This window comes from Galeopterus variegatus, unplaced genomic scaffold, assembly GCF_000696425.1.
Source record: "Galeopterus variegatus unplaced genomic scaffold, G_variegatus-3.0.2 Scaffold8525, whole genome shotgun sequence".
Classification (NCBI taxonomy): domain Eukaryota; kingdom Metazoa; phylum Chordata; class Mammalia; order Dermoptera; family Cynocephalidae; genus Galeopterus; species Galeopterus variegatus.
Window position 1 is genome coordinate 26,549 of NW_007734636.1, and position 18,515 is coordinate 45,063.

The 18,515-nt window shown below is 59.2% G+C and overlaps 1 protein-coding gene across 1 annotated transcript in view; it reads left to right on the forward strand.

Annotated features, from left to right (window-relative positions):
* TXNRD2 (thioredoxin reductase 2) overlaps window positions 1-16,713 on the forward strand; it is a 34,864-nt gene extending 18,151 nt beyond the window's left edge. Inside the window, exons 4-10 of the mRNA XM_008592951.1 lie at window positions 105-241; window positions 3,460-3,555; window positions 8,152-8,244; window positions 11,573-11,644; window positions 11,834-11,931; window positions 14,714-14,919; window positions 16,631-16,713. Coding sequence (XP_008591173.1) covers window positions 105-241; window positions 3,460-3,555; window positions 8,152-8,244; window positions 11,573-11,644; window positions 11,834-11,931; window positions 14,714-14,837 — 620 coding nt within the window. The 3' untranslated portion in view covers window positions 14,838-14,919; window positions 16,631-16,713. The remainder of the gene's footprint in view (window positions 1-104; window positions 242-3,459; window positions 3,556-8,151; window positions 8,245-11,572; window positions 11,645-11,833; window positions 11,932-14,713; window positions 14,920-16,630) is intronic.
* Window positions 16,714-18,515: the final 1,802 nt, after the last annotated feature.

Genomic DNA, 18,515 nt, shown 5'->3' on the forward strand with positions numbered 1-18,515 from the left:
CATCTGACCTGTTCTGAGCGGCCGTTCTGGGAGATGTTTTCAATAAAAGGAAGCTACGTCCAAACTGCTAAGGAGAACCTTCCAGCCTTCTCTGTTTCCTTCAGGTCGAGTTCCGCAAACCAGAAGTCTGAATTTGGAGAAGGCCGGGGTAGACACCAACCCTGACAGTCAGAAGATCCTGGTGGACGCCCGGGAAGCCACCTCCGTGCCCCACATCTACGCCATTGGAGACGTGGCGGAGGTATGGCCTGTGCCCTGGTGGCAGGGACCCCGACCCCACCCAGCCCCGCTGGGACGCGGGGTCGCACATCCTCTGGCGGCTGCTGTCCTGTGGGAGAGAAATGTTTCTTTCTTCAATCACGGAGGCTCGGAGCCAAAGCCCAGGTGCTGGCAGGGCTCGTGTTCTGAGAAGCATCAGGTGTCAGACTCTGCTCTTTCAGATGCTGCTGCTTTCTGTGGAGGGCGGGTGTGGGACGGCTTCCAAAGGCTGAAAGCACAGTTAGCAAATTCCTGTTGTGAACCTGCTCATGGGTCAGCTCTGCAGGACCGGTCTTGACCTACCCACAGGTGCTCTGGAGGAGCAGAGTCCCAGAAATGTCCCCTCTAGACCCAGCCTTAGGGCCATCCTATCCCCACGGAGCCTGAGCGGCAGGCCCAGTGCAGGCCTACCTGGCCCCACCCGCCTTACCTCAGTTTACCCTCTGGTCTGCTGCCAGCAGTACCTTCCCTGCTAGGCCATCACATGGGGGCAGGGCCTGCCGTGAAGGGGAGACCAGTGTCCATCTCTCCTGGCCAGGGTGAAATCTGGGGAAGGCACTAGGACTCTGGCCCCTGCCCCCCCCCACCCCCGGCATGGCCTGTGGCTGTGGCCACATCCCTGCCTCGCTCGCTCCCTCTCCTGGGAAGCAGGGGCCGCAGCACCTCCCTTTCCAGGCCCTGGTGGAGGCATCCACACAGTGCCTCTCCCCACTTCCTGGGCCCCCAGCAAGAGACCCACTTGGTCAGCCATGAGGCGCCACACTGCACAGCCTCGGGAGCGGTCGGCCAGCCCTGTGTGTGCCCAGCTGTCCTGGGGGAGGTGGCTCAGGTGGCCCCTGGTCAAACGCACCTGAGAGGTGCCTGCAGTCCCCAGGCCTCTTAGCAGTGTGACCTGGCATGTGTGAGTTAGTGTCCTGGGGCTGCCGTAACAAATCACCCAAAACTGGTGGCTTAGAGCAACAGGAATTTATTCTCTCACATTCTGGGGCCAGGCATGGGCAGGGCCACGCTCCCTCAGAAGCCTCTAGGGGAGGGTCCTTCCTGGCCTGTCCCAGCATCTGGTGGCCCAGGTGCTCCCCACTCGTGGCAGTGTCCCTCTGCTCTCTGACCCTCTCCACGTGGCCGTCTCCTAGTGTGCCTGCCTGCACTTGTCTCTGACAGTTGGTCTCACAGTGGATTTAGGGCTCACCCTACTCCAATCTTACCTCATCTCAGTCCTCACCTGAACTACATGTGCAAAGACCTTGTTTCCAGACACAGTCACATCCTGAGGCTCCAGGTAGACATGAATTTGGGGGAATGCTAATCTATCTTCTTTAATGTGTTAATGTACCTTCATTCATTCATTGAGTGTGACATTTTTGAGTATGGGGACAAAGGCAGTAACAAAGTCCCGGGCCCGCAGAGAGGTGACATCCTGGTAGGGGTTATTTCAGATGTTAGAAGATGCTTAGGAGAGACCTGATGGGACTTCCTGAGGGGGCCCGGGCCCAGCCAGTGTCATGCTCCTGGACTGGAGCAGAGGGAGGTCCATGAGGACATTTGTGCCCCCCAGGGTAAATGCAGACACAGCCCTGCCTTGGCTCACCCTGGGACCCACTTTGGGAAATGCCAGGCAGGAGCCTAGGGGGAATGCGAGTCAGTGTCCGAGGTGAGCGAGTCCCTGGTTGGGGCACCCTGGAGCCAAGTGAGCACAGGTGGCAGTGTTAACTGACGTGGAAGGACTGTACCTCCCTCTGCCCCACCCGCCAGGCTCTGCTGAGGCTCATGCTGGGCCAGAGGCTTCGAGATGGTTCAACTCATATATGGAAGTGGGCCAGACAGGGGGCCATGCAAGGCTGGGCCTTCCCTTTGTTTCTGGGGGCCAGCCTGCCCAGCTGGTGAGGGTCAGTACTGCCTGATGCTGGGCCCCATGCAGACCCCTTCTGCTGGGGCAACATGGCCCCTGGTGCCCCCAGCATACCAGAGGGGTCACACACCCACCGTGGCTGCCACTCGAGCCCCATCAGGCCCCCTGTGAACCAGGCTCAGGAAGTGGTGTGTGGACAAAGACGGCAGGGGGCACCCACTGCTGCTGGACACAAGCCCCTGATGCAGCGGTTCTGCGGCTGTGCCAGGCAGAGGCAGAACCATGGGGACAGCTCAGAGGGGGCTTGTGGTGGGAGCTTCAGCCTCTTCCCCAGTGGGTTGACCTGCTTGTGTGGATGGCAGTGATGGCTTCACGTGCCCTCAACTGTCCTGAGGCCTCAGCCCACTTAACTGGCTGGTGTGGTCGTGTAGTGCGACCTCTGCAGGCATGGCCTCTGTCGCATCCTGTGGGCTCTGCACCCGAAGAAAGCACTCATGTTCTTTGCAGAGGAGCATCATGTGCATCACCCCGGGAGGCCTCCCTTCCACCCGCCAGAGTTCCACGGGGTATACAGACGTGCAGCTCCTGGGCTTCAGGGCCCATAACGACGTGATGGAAACTGTAATATTTCAAACTGTGTGGCCAGAAATATATGGCTCGTATGGCATTCTTTATTAGCAAATTAAGCCTACTCAGTTGGAAAGGCCAATCTGAGCAGTCCAAAGAGTTAACATCCTGATGGTCCGGCCAGCACCTGGGAAAAGCCCCGTGGGTGTAGCAGAGGCCATTGTTCCATGAGATATTGTGCGCTGTGCGCCTGGTGTTTCCGCAGTTAGCCAGGCCTGGTGGAATGCACGGGCGCTTTCCCGAGTTTATCTCTGTGGATCTCTATTCATTTCTGGAATGCCAAACAACATCTGCATTTCCTGCTGCAGAGGTGATTGGCAGCTGGTCCCAGGCCGACGCGTGCAGGAGCACTCGAGGCAGGGTACACCCTGGGACGGAGTGGTCTCCAGCAGAGCGACATTCTGACTTGGGATTTGTCATGGGTGTGACGTGCAAGTCTAGCTGCGTGTCAGGAGCACACGGAATGCTTGGGGCCCGTTTTAGCTGGAATCCCAGTTAATGCGAACCGTAGCTTTGGTGCAGTCGTAGCAAATGAGAGCAAACCCACGGAGGGCTGCAGAGGTAGCCTCAAGGGGCGAAGGCTTTCAGCTGCGGTGACAGCTCAGTGGCAAATGGTATTTGGGGGTTTTCAAAAGGGAGATGCCCAGTAGGAAAGAGACAGTGGGGGATGCTGTACAGACTCCCTCAGACCCGGTGCTGATGTCAGTCCCGCTTCCTTCTGTCAGGGGCGGCCCGAGCTGACACCCACGGCTATAATGGCAGGGAAGCTCTTGGCCCAGCGGCTCTTCGGTGGGTCCTCAGACCTGATGGATTACGACAATGTGAGTTCTTTTATAGGACGCCAAGACCAGCCTGAAAAAGGCCAAGGCTAGTTCTTCTGGGGTGAGGGGTTGTGTTCAGGCGGGTGGGCATGTGTGAGCACATGTGCTCGCCTGTATACGTGCATGTGTACAGCGTGTGTGCAGGGGTGTGGTGTGTGTGAACACATGTGCTTGCCTCTGTGTGTGTGTGTGTGTGTGTACAGCGTGTGTGCAGGGGTGTGGTGTGTGTGAGTGCACGTGCTTACCTGTGTGTGTATGTGTGTGTGCAGCATGTATGCAGGAGTGTGGGCATGTGTGAGTGCACGTGCTTGCCTGTGTGTGTATATGTGTGTGCAGCACGTGTGCAGGCGTGTGTGAACACATGTGTTTGCCTGTGTGTGTGTGTGTNTCATTCGTTTTTATAGCTGAGTAGTATTCCATTGTGTAGATATACCACATTCTCCGTATCCCCTCATCTGATGATGGACATTTGGGTTGGTTCTAATCTATCTTCTTTAATGTGTTAATGTACCTTCATTCATTCATTGAGTGTGACTGGGTGCCAGGCACATTTTTGAGTATGGGGACAAAGGCAGTAACAGTGTCCCCACCCACAGAGCCTGGTAGGGGTCATTTCAGATGTTAGAAGATGCTTAGGAGAGACCTGATGGGACTTCCTGAGGGGGCCCGGGCCCAGCCAGTGTCATGCTCCTGGACTGGAGCAGAGGGAGCTCCATGAGGACATTTGTGCCCCCCCATGGAAAGTGCAGACACAGCCCTGCCTTGGCTCACCCTGGGACCCACTTTGGGAAATGCCAGGCAAGAGCCTGGGGGGAATGGGAGTCAGTGTCCGAGGTGAGCGAGTCCCTGTTTGGGGCACCCTGGAGCCAAGTGAGTACAGGGGGCAGTGTTCACTGATGTGGAGGGACTGTACCTCCCTCTGCCCCACCCGCCAGGCTCTGCTGAGGCTCGTGCTGGGCCAGGGGCTTCGAGAGAGCTCACCTCACACATGGAAGTGGGCCAGGCAGGGGGCCATGCAAGGCTGGGCCTTCCCTTTGTTTCTGGGGGCCAGCCTGCCCAGCTGGTGAGGGTCAGTATTGCCTGATGCTGGGCCCCAAGCAGACCCCTCCTGCTGGGGCAACATGGCCCCGGGTGCCCCCAGCATACCAGAGGTGTCACACACCCACCATGGCTGCCACTCGAGCCCCATCAGGCCCCCTGTGAACCAGGCTCAGGAAGTGGTGTGTGGGGCACAGAGGGCAGGACCCAGCAAGAGACCCACTTGGTCAGCCATGAGGCGCCACACTGCACAGCCTCGGGAGCGGTCAGCCAGCCCTGTGTGTGCCCAGCTGTCCTGGGGGAGGTGGCTCAGGTGGCCCCTGGTCAAACGCACCTGAGAGGTGCCTGCAGTCCCCAGGCCTCTTAGCAGTGTGACCTGGCATGTGTGAGTTAGTGTCATGGGGCTGCCGTAACAAATCACCCAAAACTGGTGGCTTAGAGCAACAGGAATTTATTCTCTCACATTCTGGGGCCAGGCATGGGCAGGGCCACGCTCCCTCAGAAGCCTCTAGGGGAGGGTCCTTCCTGGCCTGTCCCAGCATCTGGTGGCCCAGGTGCTCCCCACTCGTGGCAGTGTCCCTCTGCTCTCTGACCCTCTCCACGTGGCCGTCTCCTAGTGTGCCTGCCTGCACTTGTCTCTGACAGTTGGTCTCACAGTGGATTTAGGGCTCACCCTACTCCAATCTTACCTCATCTCAGTCCTCACCTGAACTACATGTGCAAAGACCTTGTTTCCAGACACAGTCACATCCTGAGGCTCCAGGTAGACATGAATTTGGGGGAATGCTAATCTATCTTCTTTAATGTGTTAATGTACCTTCATTCATTCATTGAGTGTGACATTTTTGAGTATGGGGACAAAGGCAGTAACAAAGTCCCGGGCCCGCCGAGAGGTGACATCCTGGTAGGGGTCATTTCAGATGTTAGAAGATGCTTAGGAGAGACCTGATGGGACTTCCTGAGGGGGCCCGGGCCCAGCCAGTGTCATGCTCCTGGACTGGAGCAGAGGGAGGTCCATGAGGACATTTGTGCCCCCCAGGGTAAATGCAGACACAGCCCTGCCTTGGCTCACCCTGGGACCCACTTTGGGAAATGCCAGGCAGGAGCCTAGGGGGAATGCGAGTCAGTGTCCGAGGTGAGCGAGTCCCTGGTTGGGGCACCCTGGAGCCAAGTGAGCACAGGTGGCAGTGTTAACTGACGTGGAAGGACTGTACCTCCCTCTGCCCCACCCGCCAGGCTCTGCTGAGGCTCATGCTGGGCCAGAGGCTTCGAGATGGTTCAACTCATATATGGAAGTGGGCCAGACAGGGGGCCATGCAAGGCTGGGCCTTCCCTTTGTTTCTGGGGGCCAGCCTGCCCAGCTGGTGAGGGTCAGTACTGCCTGATGCTGGGCCCCATGCAGACCCCTTCTGCTGGGGCAACATGGCCCCTGGTGCCCCCAGCATACCAGAGGGGTCACACACCCACCGTGGCTGCCACTCGAGCCCCATCAGGCCCCCTGTGAACCAGGCTCAGGAAGTGGTGTGTGGACAAAGACGGCAGGGGGCACCCACTGCTGCTGGACACAAGCCCCTGATGCAGCGGTTCTGCGGCTGTGCCAGGCAGAGGCAGAACCATGGGGACAGCTCAGAGGGGGCTTGTGGTGGGAGCTTCAGCCTCTTCCCCAGTGGGTTGACCTGCTTGTGTGGATGGCAGTGATGGCTTCACGTGCCCTCAACTGTCCTGAGGCCTCAGCCCACTTAACTGGCTGGTGTGGTCGTGTAGTGCGACCTCTGCAGGCATGGCCTCTGTCGCATCCTGTGGGCTCTGCACCCGAAGAAAGCACTCATGTTCTTTGCAGAGGAGCATCATGTGCATCACCCCGGGAGGCCTCCCTTCCACCCGCCAGAGTTCCACGGGGTATACAGACGTGCAGCTCCTGGGCTTCAGGGCCCATAACGACGTGATGGAAACTGTAATATTTCAAACTGTGTGGCCAGAAATATATGGCTCGTATGGCATTCTTTATTAGCAAATTAAGCCTACTCAGTTGGAAAGGCCAATCTGAGCAGTCCAAAGAGTTAACATCCTGATGGTCCGGCCAGCACCTGGGAAAAGCCCCGTGGGTGTAGCAGAGGCCATTGTTCCATGAGATATTGTGCGCTGTGCGCCTGGTGTTTCCGCAGTTAGCCAGGCCTGGTGGAATGCACGGGCGCTTTCCCGAGTTTATCTCTGTGGATCTCTATTCATTTCTGGAATGCCAAACAACATCTGCATTTCCTGCTGCAGAGGTGATTGGCAGCTGGTCCCAGGCCGACGCGTGCAGGAGCACTCGAGGCAGGGTACACCCTGGGACGGAGTGGTCTCCAGCAGAGCGACATTCTGACTTGGGATTTGTCATGGGTGTGACGTGCAAGTCTAGCTGCGTGTCAGGAGCACACGGAATGCTTGGGGCCCGTTTTAGCTGGAATCCCAGTTAATGCGAACCGTAGCTTTGGTGCAGTCGTAGCAAATGAGAGCAAACCCACGGAGGGCTGCAGAGGTAGCCTCAAGGGGCGAAGGCTTTCAGCTGCGGTGACAGCTCAGTGGCAAATGGTATTTGGGGGTTTTCAAAAGGGAGATGCCCAGTAGGAAAGAGACAGTGGGGGATGCTGTACAGACTCCCTCAGACCCGGTGCTGATGTCAGTCCCGCTTCCTTCTGTCAGGGGCGGCCCGAGCTGACACCCACGGCTATAATGGCAGGGAAGCTCTTGGCCCAGCGGCTCTTCGGTGGGTCCTCAGACCTGATGGATTACGACAATGTGAGTTCTTTTATAGGACGCCAAGACCAGCCTGAAAAAGGCCAAGGCTAGTTCTTCTGGGGTGAGGGGTTGTGTTCAGGCGGGTGGGCATGTGTGAGCACATGTGCTCGCCTGTATACGTGCAGCCAAGGCTAGTTCTTCTGGGGTGAGGGGTTGTGTTCAGGCGGGTGGGCATGTGTGAGCACACGTGCTCGCCTGTATACGTGCATGTGTACAGCGTGTGTGCAGGGGTGCGGTGTGTGTGAACACATGTGCTTGCCTCTGTGTGTGTGTGTGTGTGTACAGCGTGTGTGCAGGGGTGTGGTGTGTGTGAGTGCACGTGCTTGCCTCTGTGTGTGTGTGTGCTGCATGTGTGTAGGGGTGTGGTATATGAGTGCACATGCTTGCCTGTGTGTATGTGAGTGTGTGCAGGCATGTGGGCATGAGTACACATACTTGCCTGTGTGTGTGTGTGTGTGCAGCATGTATGCAGGGGTGTGGTATGTGAGTGCACATGCTTGCCTGTGTGTGTGTGTGTGCATGCATGTGTGCAGGCATGTGGGTGTGTGTGAGTACACATACTTGCCTGTGTGTGTATGTGCATGTGTGCACGCGTGCGTGGTTTAGAGCCTAAAGTGCAGCCCAGGAGTAGGTGAGTGAGCCTGGCCGCAGTGCTTGCGGCCTGCCAGCCAATGTGTCTGGGGACCTGGCCTGCACTCACTGCTCTTTGTGTCCCACAGTGGGGACCTTCAGTTTTGGGGCCTGGGTGGCACACCTGACTCTGGACCTGCCTTCCAGGTTCCCACGACGGTCTTCACTCCGCTGGAGTACGGCTGTGTGGGGCTGTCAGAGGAGGAGGCCGTGGCTCGCCACGGGCAGGAGCATGTTGAGGTGAGTCAGCGGGAGGAGAGGGGCTGCCAGCAATGCCACCTGTGCGGCCCGCACCCCCACTGATAGCCCCTCCCTGGACAGGGGCCCTGTGAGCAGGGGTGTCAGTGTCTCTGCTTTCCAGGGCCTGCGCTTGACAGGCTGGGCAGTGGGGCCCAGAACAATGGCTGTGGTGCAGCAGGAAGTGACCCACAGGACGGGAATGTTGCAGGGCAGCTCCAGAAATGAGGGAAGGCCAAGGCCTTGGGCAGCCTTTGGGGCATGGCCGAGCCCTGGCTCCTCTGCACCCAGCGGCCACCTGTCTCCATTTGGTAGCAAGGGGAGGGCCTGGGCTGCCCTGTGGGCCCAGGAGGCACCAAGGAGAGGCCCCGTCCTCCAGCTGCCTCTGGCCCCATCCCAGCCATGCTGTAGGCATGCCCAGAGCCCTCAGGTCCCCACCATCATACCACTAGCCTCCCTGCCGGGGTCTCAGGACCACCAAATGCCAGCCCCATGTCAGCATGCAGACTGCTTGTCACCAAAGGCACCAGGCTTGCCTCTGTGTGTGTGTGTGTGTGTGTACAGCGTGTGTGCAGGGGTGTGGTGTGTGTGAGTGCACGTGCTTACCTGTGTGTGTATGTGTGTGTGCAGCATGTATGCAGGAGTGTGGGCATGTGTGAGTGCACGTGCTTGCCTGTGTGTGTATATGTGTGTGCAGCACGTGTGCAGGCGTGTGTGAACACATGTGTTTGCCTGTGTGTGTGTGTGCAGCATGTGTGCAGGTGTGTGGGCATGTGTGAGTGCACGTGCTTGCCTGTGTGGGTATGAGTGTGTGCAGCACGTGTGCAGGCGTGTGTGAATACACGTGCTTGCCTGTGTATATGTGTGTGTGTGTGCGGGCGTGTGGGCATGTATGAGTGCAGTGCTTGCCTGTGTGTGTATGTGCGTGTGTGCAGCGTGTGTGCAGGCGTGTGGGCATGTGTGAACGCACGTTCTTGCCTGTGTGTATGTGAGTGTGTGCAGGCATGTGGGCGTGAGTACACATACTTGCCTGTGTGTGTATGTGCGTGTGTGCACACGTGTATGGTTTAGAGCCGAGAGTGTGGCCCAGGAGTGGGTGAGTGAACCCAGCCGTGGTGCTCGTGGCCTGCCAGCCAGTGTGTTTGGGGACCTGGCCTACACTCACTGCTCTTTGTGTCCCACAGTGGGGACCTTCAGTTTTGGGGCCTGGGTGGCACACCTGACTCTGGACCTGCCTTCCAGGTTCCCACGACAGTCTTCACTCCGCTGGAGTACGGCTGTGTGGGGCTGTCAGAGGAGGAGGCCGTGGCTCGCCACGGGCAGGAGCATGTCGAGGTGAGTCAGCGGGAGGAGAGGGGCTGCCAGCAATGCCACCTGTGCGGCCTGCACCCCCACTGATAGCCCCTCCCTGGACGGGGGCCCTGTGAGCAGGGGTGTCAGTGTCTCCACTTTCCAGGGCCTGCGCTTGACAGGCTGGGCAGTGGGGCCCAGAACAATGGCTGTGGTGCAGCAGGAAGTGACCCACAGGACGGGAATGTTGCAGGGCAGCTCCAGAAATGAGGGAAGGCCAAGGCCTTGGGCAGCCTTTGGGGCATGGCCAAGCCCCGGCTCCTCTGCACCCAGCGGCCACCTGCCTCCATTTGGTAGCAAGGGGAGGGCCTGGGCTGCCTCGTGGGCCCAGGAGGCACCAAGGAGAGGCCCCGTCCTCCAGCTGCCTCTGGCCCCATCCCAGCCATGCTGTAGGCATACCCAGTGCCCGCAGGTCCCGACCATCGTACCACTAGCCTCCCTGCCGGGGTCTCAGGACCACTAAGTGCCAGCCCCATGTCAGCATTCAGACTGCTTGTCACCAAAGGCACCAAGGCCCGGGCACCTCTGTGGCTGTACCCCTCACAGGGGCATGCATCTCCCTCAACCTGGAAAGGCTTCTCCTGGCTGTCCTGTGACCTCTGCTCCCCTCCACTCTTGCCCTCCTGCCCCAGGCTGGGCCCATCCTTCCCCCCGCCACTGCACCTCTGCTTTCCTGCGACTCCCCAGGGGTTCTGACACGCACGACCCCCTGACCTGCCCCAGCCCATGCCCCAGTCCTCTTCCACGTTTCTTCCAGTCCTCACAGGCTCCCAACAGTCCACACTTGGGCGCTTAGCCCAGAGGAAGTGGGTTTTCACTGGGCAAGGCTGCTTGTTGGGGTCCGCTTTGGCAGGCGGGCCGTGGCCCCGGCCTGGAGGGCTGCTGGGAGGCTTTGATGCCTGCAGGGCTGGGGTGCTGGGAGCCTTGGGCGGGCTTGTCTTGCTGCTGCAGCAGCTTGCAGGCGCCCAGGAGAAACCAGACCCCGTGCACCCTGGGTGGTGGGGCCGGTGCCATTTGGGAATGAGTCACTGGTCTCCAGGGCCTGTCCCTTCCCCAGAACCCCAGTCCCCTCCATCAGTAGGACGGTCTGACGGCTGGCCTTCCCTGAGGCACTTTATTTGCTATTTTTGTTTGATTCATCACAAGGACATGGGACATATGGCCATAGCATTTTATAATGCTGTTTTATGTTTCACGATGTTGAATGGCCAAATACTCTTTGTTTGTTTTCTTTTCAATTCTGTCTTAGTTAGAACAATATTCTCTGAAGCGCCATTAATTAATAATGGCTGTGCGGCACATGTGAGGGCCCGGTCATTTTTTACTCTGCCGCAGCCCCGAACACACTGTCGAGCCCTTCACGAGTGCTGAAAGCCTTTGTCCGACAGCTCTGGTGTAGCCAGCGGCCGCCCTGCGCCTGCCCCCTCCTTGTTGCTCAAGCGAGGGCCGAGCAAGTGCCAGGGTGCCCGAGGGAGGCTGGATGGCCGCCCACCAACCTATTCCTGCCCCATCACATGGGCCAGGCACCCCGCCTTCCAGTGCCTGTAGTCGCCCCATCCACTATGCAGTGGTCGACAACGAGGAAGGTGCAGGTGTGGTCTGTGTCCCTGTGTGTGCTTCAGATGGGGGGGGCCAATGCCCTGCCCCGAGCCTTGGGCTCTGCGGTGTGGCATGGCGGGGGTTACATGGGTAGCCTTGTGCCCACTCTGTGGCTATAGTTATGGGGGTTTCCGGCTGGGCGAGAGAAGGTCCGTCCTGCACACAGGCTCCAGCCACTGGCTGCCTGTGCATCAATAGGGGGACGCTCTCCATGGCTAGCAAGCCAAGTCCTCACCCCAGACCAAACGTGCAGACCAAATGGGATGTTCTGGGTCCCACTGCAACCCTACCCTGCCCCTGAAGCCTGTCAGAGCAGCAAGACACCCATGGGACTCGTTTTGCTGCAGCTACTGGCTCCAGAAACTGGCGTCTTGTCACCTAGGTTTATCATGCATATTATAAACCACTGGAGTTCACCGTGGCTGAAAGGGATGCATCCCAGTGTTACATAAAGGTGAGTGTTTTTGTGGGTCCAGGGCTGGGGCAAGTCAGGGGTGATGAGGAGGAAGGAAGGGAGGGAAGGAGCCAGAGGCAGCAGGGGTGTGGTGCCTCCAGAGCAAGAAGTGTGAATGTTGGGCCACTCGTGTCCCCAGGGCAGCCTGGGTCCCCCTCCCAGGCTGTGCTGAGATGCTGTGACTTTCAGATGGTGTGCCTGAGGGAGCCCCCACAGCTGGTGCTGGGCCTGCACTTCCTTGGCCCCAATGCAGGGGAAGTTACTCAAGGATTTGCTCTGGGGATCAAGTAAGTCTGGAGGAATGTCGGCCGGTACGAGATGCTCAGACTGGGCGTCCCTCTGCGTGTTAGCAGCACTGCACTGGAAAGCCCGATGCATTTCTCTTGATTTCATGTGGCCTTCACATGTTTTCAGCAGAGTCTTCAGGCTCCTCCTAGACGTGGCAGGTTCAGTCGGGGGAGAGACAGCTTTTTTCTCCAGCCAAACACTGTTAAGCCAGAGCCATGCAGGGTGTCCACTGTGGCCAGGCCGCCTGGGGGGAGGGGTGGTGCTGTGGTTCTGGGGAGCAGGGTTGGGGCCCTCGCTCACCAGGCAGAGCCCTCAGGGTTTGTCACAAATGTTCCAAGAGAGCCACTCTGGAGTAGCCACGTATCTTACAGACCTTGGGCCATTGCCTGGGTCTTGGGCTCAGGTTGTGAGTTTTCAGGGTCCTGGGGCCAAATGAGCCCATGGCAAAGACTCTGGGTGGGGAGGGTTGTCCAGGGCAGTGGGAAGTTGGGAAGTTGGGCATGGCCTGAGAGAGAGGCAGCTGGGCATGGGGTTTCAGAGGCAGGAGGCCAGGGCAGGGACGAGCCATCTATGGGTGAAGCAGAGTCGAGGGCATAGGGAGGGGCTGAACACGTAGAGGACGGTGTGCAGGTGGCTGGGGCCCCTGTGTGTTTGGGGTGTATGGGTGTGACCAAGAGTTGACCTTGGGGGCAAGAGGTCTAGGGACAGAGAAAGTCAGGGAAAGGGCGGGGCAGAGGAGCAGGGCCAATCTCAGAAAGGCTGTTGAGGTGCTACACAGGCAGGATGGAGGGTCCGGGCCAGGCTCCCAGGGCACCCCAGTCTCCTCCCAGGCAGCCTGGCACTTGGATGGGGGCCACCCTATCACAGGGCAGCTAACCTCAGACCCCACCACAGCCGTCCTAGCCCTGCACACATGTTGAGGCAATCACTGGGTTGTAGGAGTCAGGTTCTCCCAGGGAGGGTCTCAGAGGAGAGGAGGGAGGGCTGGGTGCAGGGTGGGCTCATGTCCTTGAAACACGTGTCTATTATCCCTAAACTGCAGAGCCATCTGTAGCAGAGATGTTTGGAAGCTCGGTCCAGAGTGACCATTGGAAGGAAGCCCGTGAGCTTGGTACTGGCTCTGCTGAGAATCCTACTGGAGCCCATTGAGGGGCAGGGTCCACTCTTGGTGCAAGGAGAGGGTTGGGGGTGACCCTGGGAACCTGGCCCACTGACCTGTGTGTGAGTACTGGCAGGCTAGGCCATCCGTGGCAATAGCTCTGGCCAGAGAGTTCTCTGGCTGGCACAGGACAAAGAGAGACCTGGCCCCACACAAGGCCATCGCCATCCACATACTCTGGCACACAAATGCTATTGCCAGGCCTGACACTCAGCTTCCGGAACAACTTTTGGAAAGATCCTTTAAAATGTGGCAGCCTCATTTTATAATGCAGCTATAGAGGACTGGATTCCTTAATATGTAGAGAGATCTTAAAAATCAACAGTAATAATTTTAGAGCAGACAACCAAATAGAAAAATAGAGAACATGAATAGGCAGTTCACAGGGAAGAAAATCATAGTAAATAGTAGAAAGCTGCTGTGCCGCGGGAATTCACAATTTAGAATTTTAAAATGTAGAAAACACCAAGGAAGCATTTTGGCTGATGAGGATCAAAAGGTTTGATGTTGTCTAGTAGCGATCATTTCCCAGTGTCTGCACGGTGGCGACACTGAAAGTTTTCCAGTCAGTGGAGTGACGAGACTGATGTTTCAAATATGGTCAGGAGGAGGGTGTGGACTGGACCCGCCCACTGGGGACCTTACTTGAAATGCACACACCCATTTGTTCAAGTTAGGAATTTACCCACCAGATGTTCCAACACACGTGTACAGCGTGTACATGGACACAAGAAGAGCTGCCTGTGGCAGCCTCGTCTGCTGGCAAACAATGGGAGCTGTGGCCATCTGTGCCCTGCGGGACGTCCACATGTGCTGTGATATGGTGCATGCTGAGCCTGTGTGGTGGTGCCACGGACTCATGTAGAACCTGGAACACCCACAGCAGCCCTTAGCGGGTAGACTCTTGGCAGCTGGACCAGGGAGCCTGGGTGGGGGCCAGATCTCAGGAAGTCAGGAGGGGGGCTGGGGAGCGGAAGGCCTGGAGGCTGTTCCTCAGCAGGCCAGCGGCAGGGCCAGACCAGACCCCTCACTGCTGCACCACCATTCACTCGCTGTGTGCAGCAGGATGCCAGGCTCTGGACACAGTCGCCCACAGAGCAGCAGCTCCCTGCCCGATGCAGCAGGTGCTTGGGGCTCGGATGCTCTGCCACCACCTATGAGAAGTGCTGGGTGCTGAGCAGGGCCAGACAGGTGGCCGGACGGTGTTGGCTGCAGTAATAAGAAGTGGCCTCTGGCTTGCTGGGGCAGCTGATTTGAGCTGTGCCTTGAGGGAGTGAGGGAGCGGGCCCAGAGAAGGATCAGCCTGAGCTGCAGCCCAAGGCGGGACTGTGCCTGGTGGGCTCAGAGCATCAGGAGACCAGGCCATGGTGAGCCAGGGAGGGTAGGCAGTGGGCTGGAGCGGGGTGCTGCTTGGCCTCTGTGGGCACTGGGCATTTGCTGGGAGGGAGGTGGACAGGTCCAACATGCGTGTCGGCAGGTGTTCTGGCCACTGGCTGGAGAAGAGGTCAGGGGACAGTGAGACCAGGTGACTCCCAAGGCCCTTCCCTTCCCAGGGACAGGGTAGTGTGGACGCACTTCCCTGCGCTGACTCCTTGCCTGACTCCCCCACCGCCTGTGTGCAGGTGCAGGGCCTCCTATGCACAGGTGATGCGGACGGTGGGCATCCACCCCACCTGCTCTGAGGAGGTGGTCAAGGTGCGCATCTCCAAGCGTTCCGGTCTGAACCCCACCGTGACGGGCTGCTGAGGGTAAGCTGCCATCCCTGTCAGGCCAAGGGCATGTGACATGCAGCCCCTCACCGCCAGGCTCCTCAGAGGCCCAGATCCAGGTATGTAGGTGGGTTAGGCTCTGTGTTTGAGGACAGAGCATGTGGCTGAGGGGTGTGAGAGCTACTTGATGGGCTCCCTCCAGATGTGTGGCAAGGCTACACCTGCCAAGCCACCTTGAATAGGTTTGCTCTGTGCCCTGTGCCCAGGACATGGTGGCCAAGAAGCAGGAGGTGTCAAGAGGCTGGGCTCACATGGCAGCAGCCTGTCCCAGGTGGACACTGGCGTGGTAGGCTGAGCGGACAGTCTCAGTGCTGCTCCCAGTGGGCGGTAGTGGGGAAGCTGGCCTTCCCTCCGTCCTGTCTCATGCAGAGTGCCAGCAGGTCTGCCCAAGGTCTTGTGGACGCACTTCCCTGCGCTGACTCCTTGCCTGACTCCCCCACCGCCTGTGTGCAGGTGCAGGGCCTCCTATGCGCAGGTGATGCGGACGGTGGGCATCCACCCCACCTGCTCTGAAGAGGTGGTCAAGGTGCGCATCTCCAAGCGCTCCGGTCTGAACCCCACCGTGACGGGCTGCTGAGGGTAAGCTGCCGTCCCTGTCAGGCCAAGGGCATGTGACATGCAGCCCCTCACCACCAGGCTCCTCAGAGGACCAGATCCAGGTATGTAGGTGGGGTAGGCTCTGTGTTTGAGGACAGAGCATGTGGCTGGGGGGTATGGGAGCCACTGTGATGGGCTCCCTCCAGGTGTGTGGCAAGGCTACACCTGCCAAGCCACCTTGAATAGGTTTGCTCCGTGCCCTGTGCCCAGGACATGGAGGCCAAGAAGCAGGAGGTGTCAAGAGGCTGGGCTCACATGGCAGCAGCCTGTCCCAGGTGGACACTGGCGTGGTAGGCTGAGCGGACAGTCTCAGTGCTGCTCCCAGTGGGCGGTAGTGGGGAAGCTGGCCTTCCCTCCGTCCTGTCTCATGCAGAGTGCCAGCGCCGGCTCATGTTCCTCTCGCCCAGAAGGTGGAGACGCTGCCTCACACACGGCTGGCCACCGCCCCGCAGATCTGCTTCTGTTGTAGCTTTGTGATGCCTGGCAGCAGGGCGGGTGGCAGAAGCCTCAGAAGCATGGTGGTCATCACAACCCTCTTCTGAGGAAGAAATGAGCGAGTCCCTCCCTGACCCCAGCCAAGGGCTGCATGTGGCCAGAGCCTTTCACCTCTCAGACTAACAGAGCAGCCTCAAGCCTCAGCAGCCGGGCTGGGTTCCTGGGGCAGGCAGGCCCTTGGGCCTGTGTGTCTCAGCCCACCTGGGGGTTTCCCTTGTGGCCATCAGCCCCTCCTGGGGTTGGGTTCCTTTGGGACCCCCTCTTTCCTGGGGCTGAGCAGTGAGATCTCCCTTGAGACGCCTGTGGGTCCTGCAGGTGCAGGCCCAGGCCTGGGGCCCCCCACGCACTCTGGATACCCTGTTCCACCATGGCCACCCGAGCCAGGGCTGCCTCTAATATGGACAAACAAAGGGCATCCTGAGGAAGCTCTTATCAGAATATTACACCTAACAGAGCTGTTTCGTTAGGAGTCTGCTATACATTTTTATCATTTCAAAATATTTTTGTAGGCTGCAGTGCTCCCTGTGATGCATGGACCACGGGGTGGGGGACCACTCAGCAGGGGCTCATTTCTCACCTATCCCTTGAAGGTCTGTGTGTGTGGCCATGGGAGACATGGCCAGGCAAACATGAGGGATGGCGTGGCCACCCCGCACTGACCCCGCCCATTGTCAGCAGGACTGTCGTGGGCCAGGCCCAGTGAGCCTCAGCCCCTCCCCTGGAGAGCCCGTGAAGTGGTCAGCATGGAGCCACGTGTGTGTGGACAGACAGCATGTGCCCTGCAGGGACGGCTCAAGGGGGTTGCACCCCCACATCTGCACCTCCCACCCCCCCCCCCCCNGCCCATTGTCAGCAGGACTGTCGTGGGCCAGGCCCAGTGAGCCTCAGCCCCTCCCCTGGAGAGCCCGTGAAGTGGTCAGCATGGAGCCACGTGTGTGTGGACAGACAGCACGTGCCCTGCAGGGACGGCTCAAGGGGGTTGCACCCCCACATCTGCACCTCCCACCCCCCTCCCACCTGGGCCAGCCCCCCAGGCCCCCGATGCCAGATGATGACGGCCTGGGCAGAAGCCCACCCTGTGGGCTGTCCATGTCCGAGCCCCCCTGGTGTTGCTGGAGTGCAAATAAAGAGGGTGTTTCCTGAAGCGTGTTCTGCCTGTGCTGTCCCTGAGGTGCCTACCAGGATTGCCCAGGCAGGGTGGGGTCTGCTCCCCCCCCACCCCCTTGGGGAACAGGAGCAACTTCTAAGACTTGATGGAGAAGGGATGCCTGGGTCACCCAGACAGTCGGGATCATCCGAGTTCCCAGGCAGCCTCGGGCAGACCTGGTCCTTCCTACCCCAGGCAGGGAGCAGGGCTGCCACCCCGCCCCCACCCTGCAGCTGCCTGGCCTCAAGCACGAGGACCCCCACCTGGGGATCCCTCCCAGGACCCTGTGCCCCGGTCACCCCTGAGGTCTCTGCTCCTCGAAGCAAGGACAGCGGCAGAGCTCCCGCGGGTGCTCGGGAGGGGCGGGCAGCGACAGGCTGTGTTCCAGGGCAGCCGCCAGCGGTGTGGCAGAACGACGGGCATTGCAGGGCTGTTTGAGGCTTTCTGTCCCTGAATGTCAGTTACCTCATTACGTTTCCGTCGTGGCCCTGCAAGTCAGCTTGTCGGCTGTGCTTAGGCTAATCCTGCACATTGAGGCCTGATGGGCCAAGGCAGCTCCTGTCAGTCACCGCGCGAGAGACAGCGCTGACAGCCACGGGCAGGGCCCGGCATTGTGCTGGGGCTTTAGCGGCAGCTAATCTCGTGTCTTCCTTAAGAAAACATCACTTAGTCTGCCGGCCCGGGAGCCCTGGCTGGGACCCTGCTTGTCAGCAAACAAAGGAATGTCTTTGCACCTTAACGGGCCCACAGGAGGCTCGCTCACGGTGGCGGTGGCGGTGGCGGTGCGAAGCGTGTGCGGGAGCTCTCAGACGCCCAATTAAGATGCCAAGTGCTGGNGGTGGCGGTGCGAAGCGTGTGCGGGAGCTCTCAGACGCCCAATTAAGATGCCAAGTGCTGGGCCGGGCCAGGCCTCCCGACAAGTGCAGCGCCAGATCAGCCGTGTCCCATTTAACGCACGGCTGGTGGCGCACCCCGGCCGTGGATCCTGCAGTGAGTACTTCGCCTCCAGGCCAGGCTGAGGTTTTCGCCTGCCTTGGAGGCAAAGGATGAAGGTGTGCAGAGGTAGCTGACAGCTGCTGCCTGGGCCCGGCAGGGGCGTCCTGTGGATTTCTCAGCCCTAGGAACAGCCCCTGCCGTGGGGCAGACAAGGAACTTGAAATGGCCTTGTTGCTTTTGGTGATGATAGAAATGCCACATCCTATGTGGGAGTCCTCAGTACACCCAGCAGCTCTCTGGGGCAGGGCCTTTTGTTTCCCTGCCCACCCAACTGGCCAGGAGTCCCCATCACTGGCAGCCAGAGTGGCGCCCACACGTCTGTGTCCCCACAGCCCCTCCAAGTGGTTTTCTGTGCATGCCCCTTTTCTCCAGAACAGATCTCACACTGGCGCACCTGCTGTTTGTAACCTGCTCTCAGCT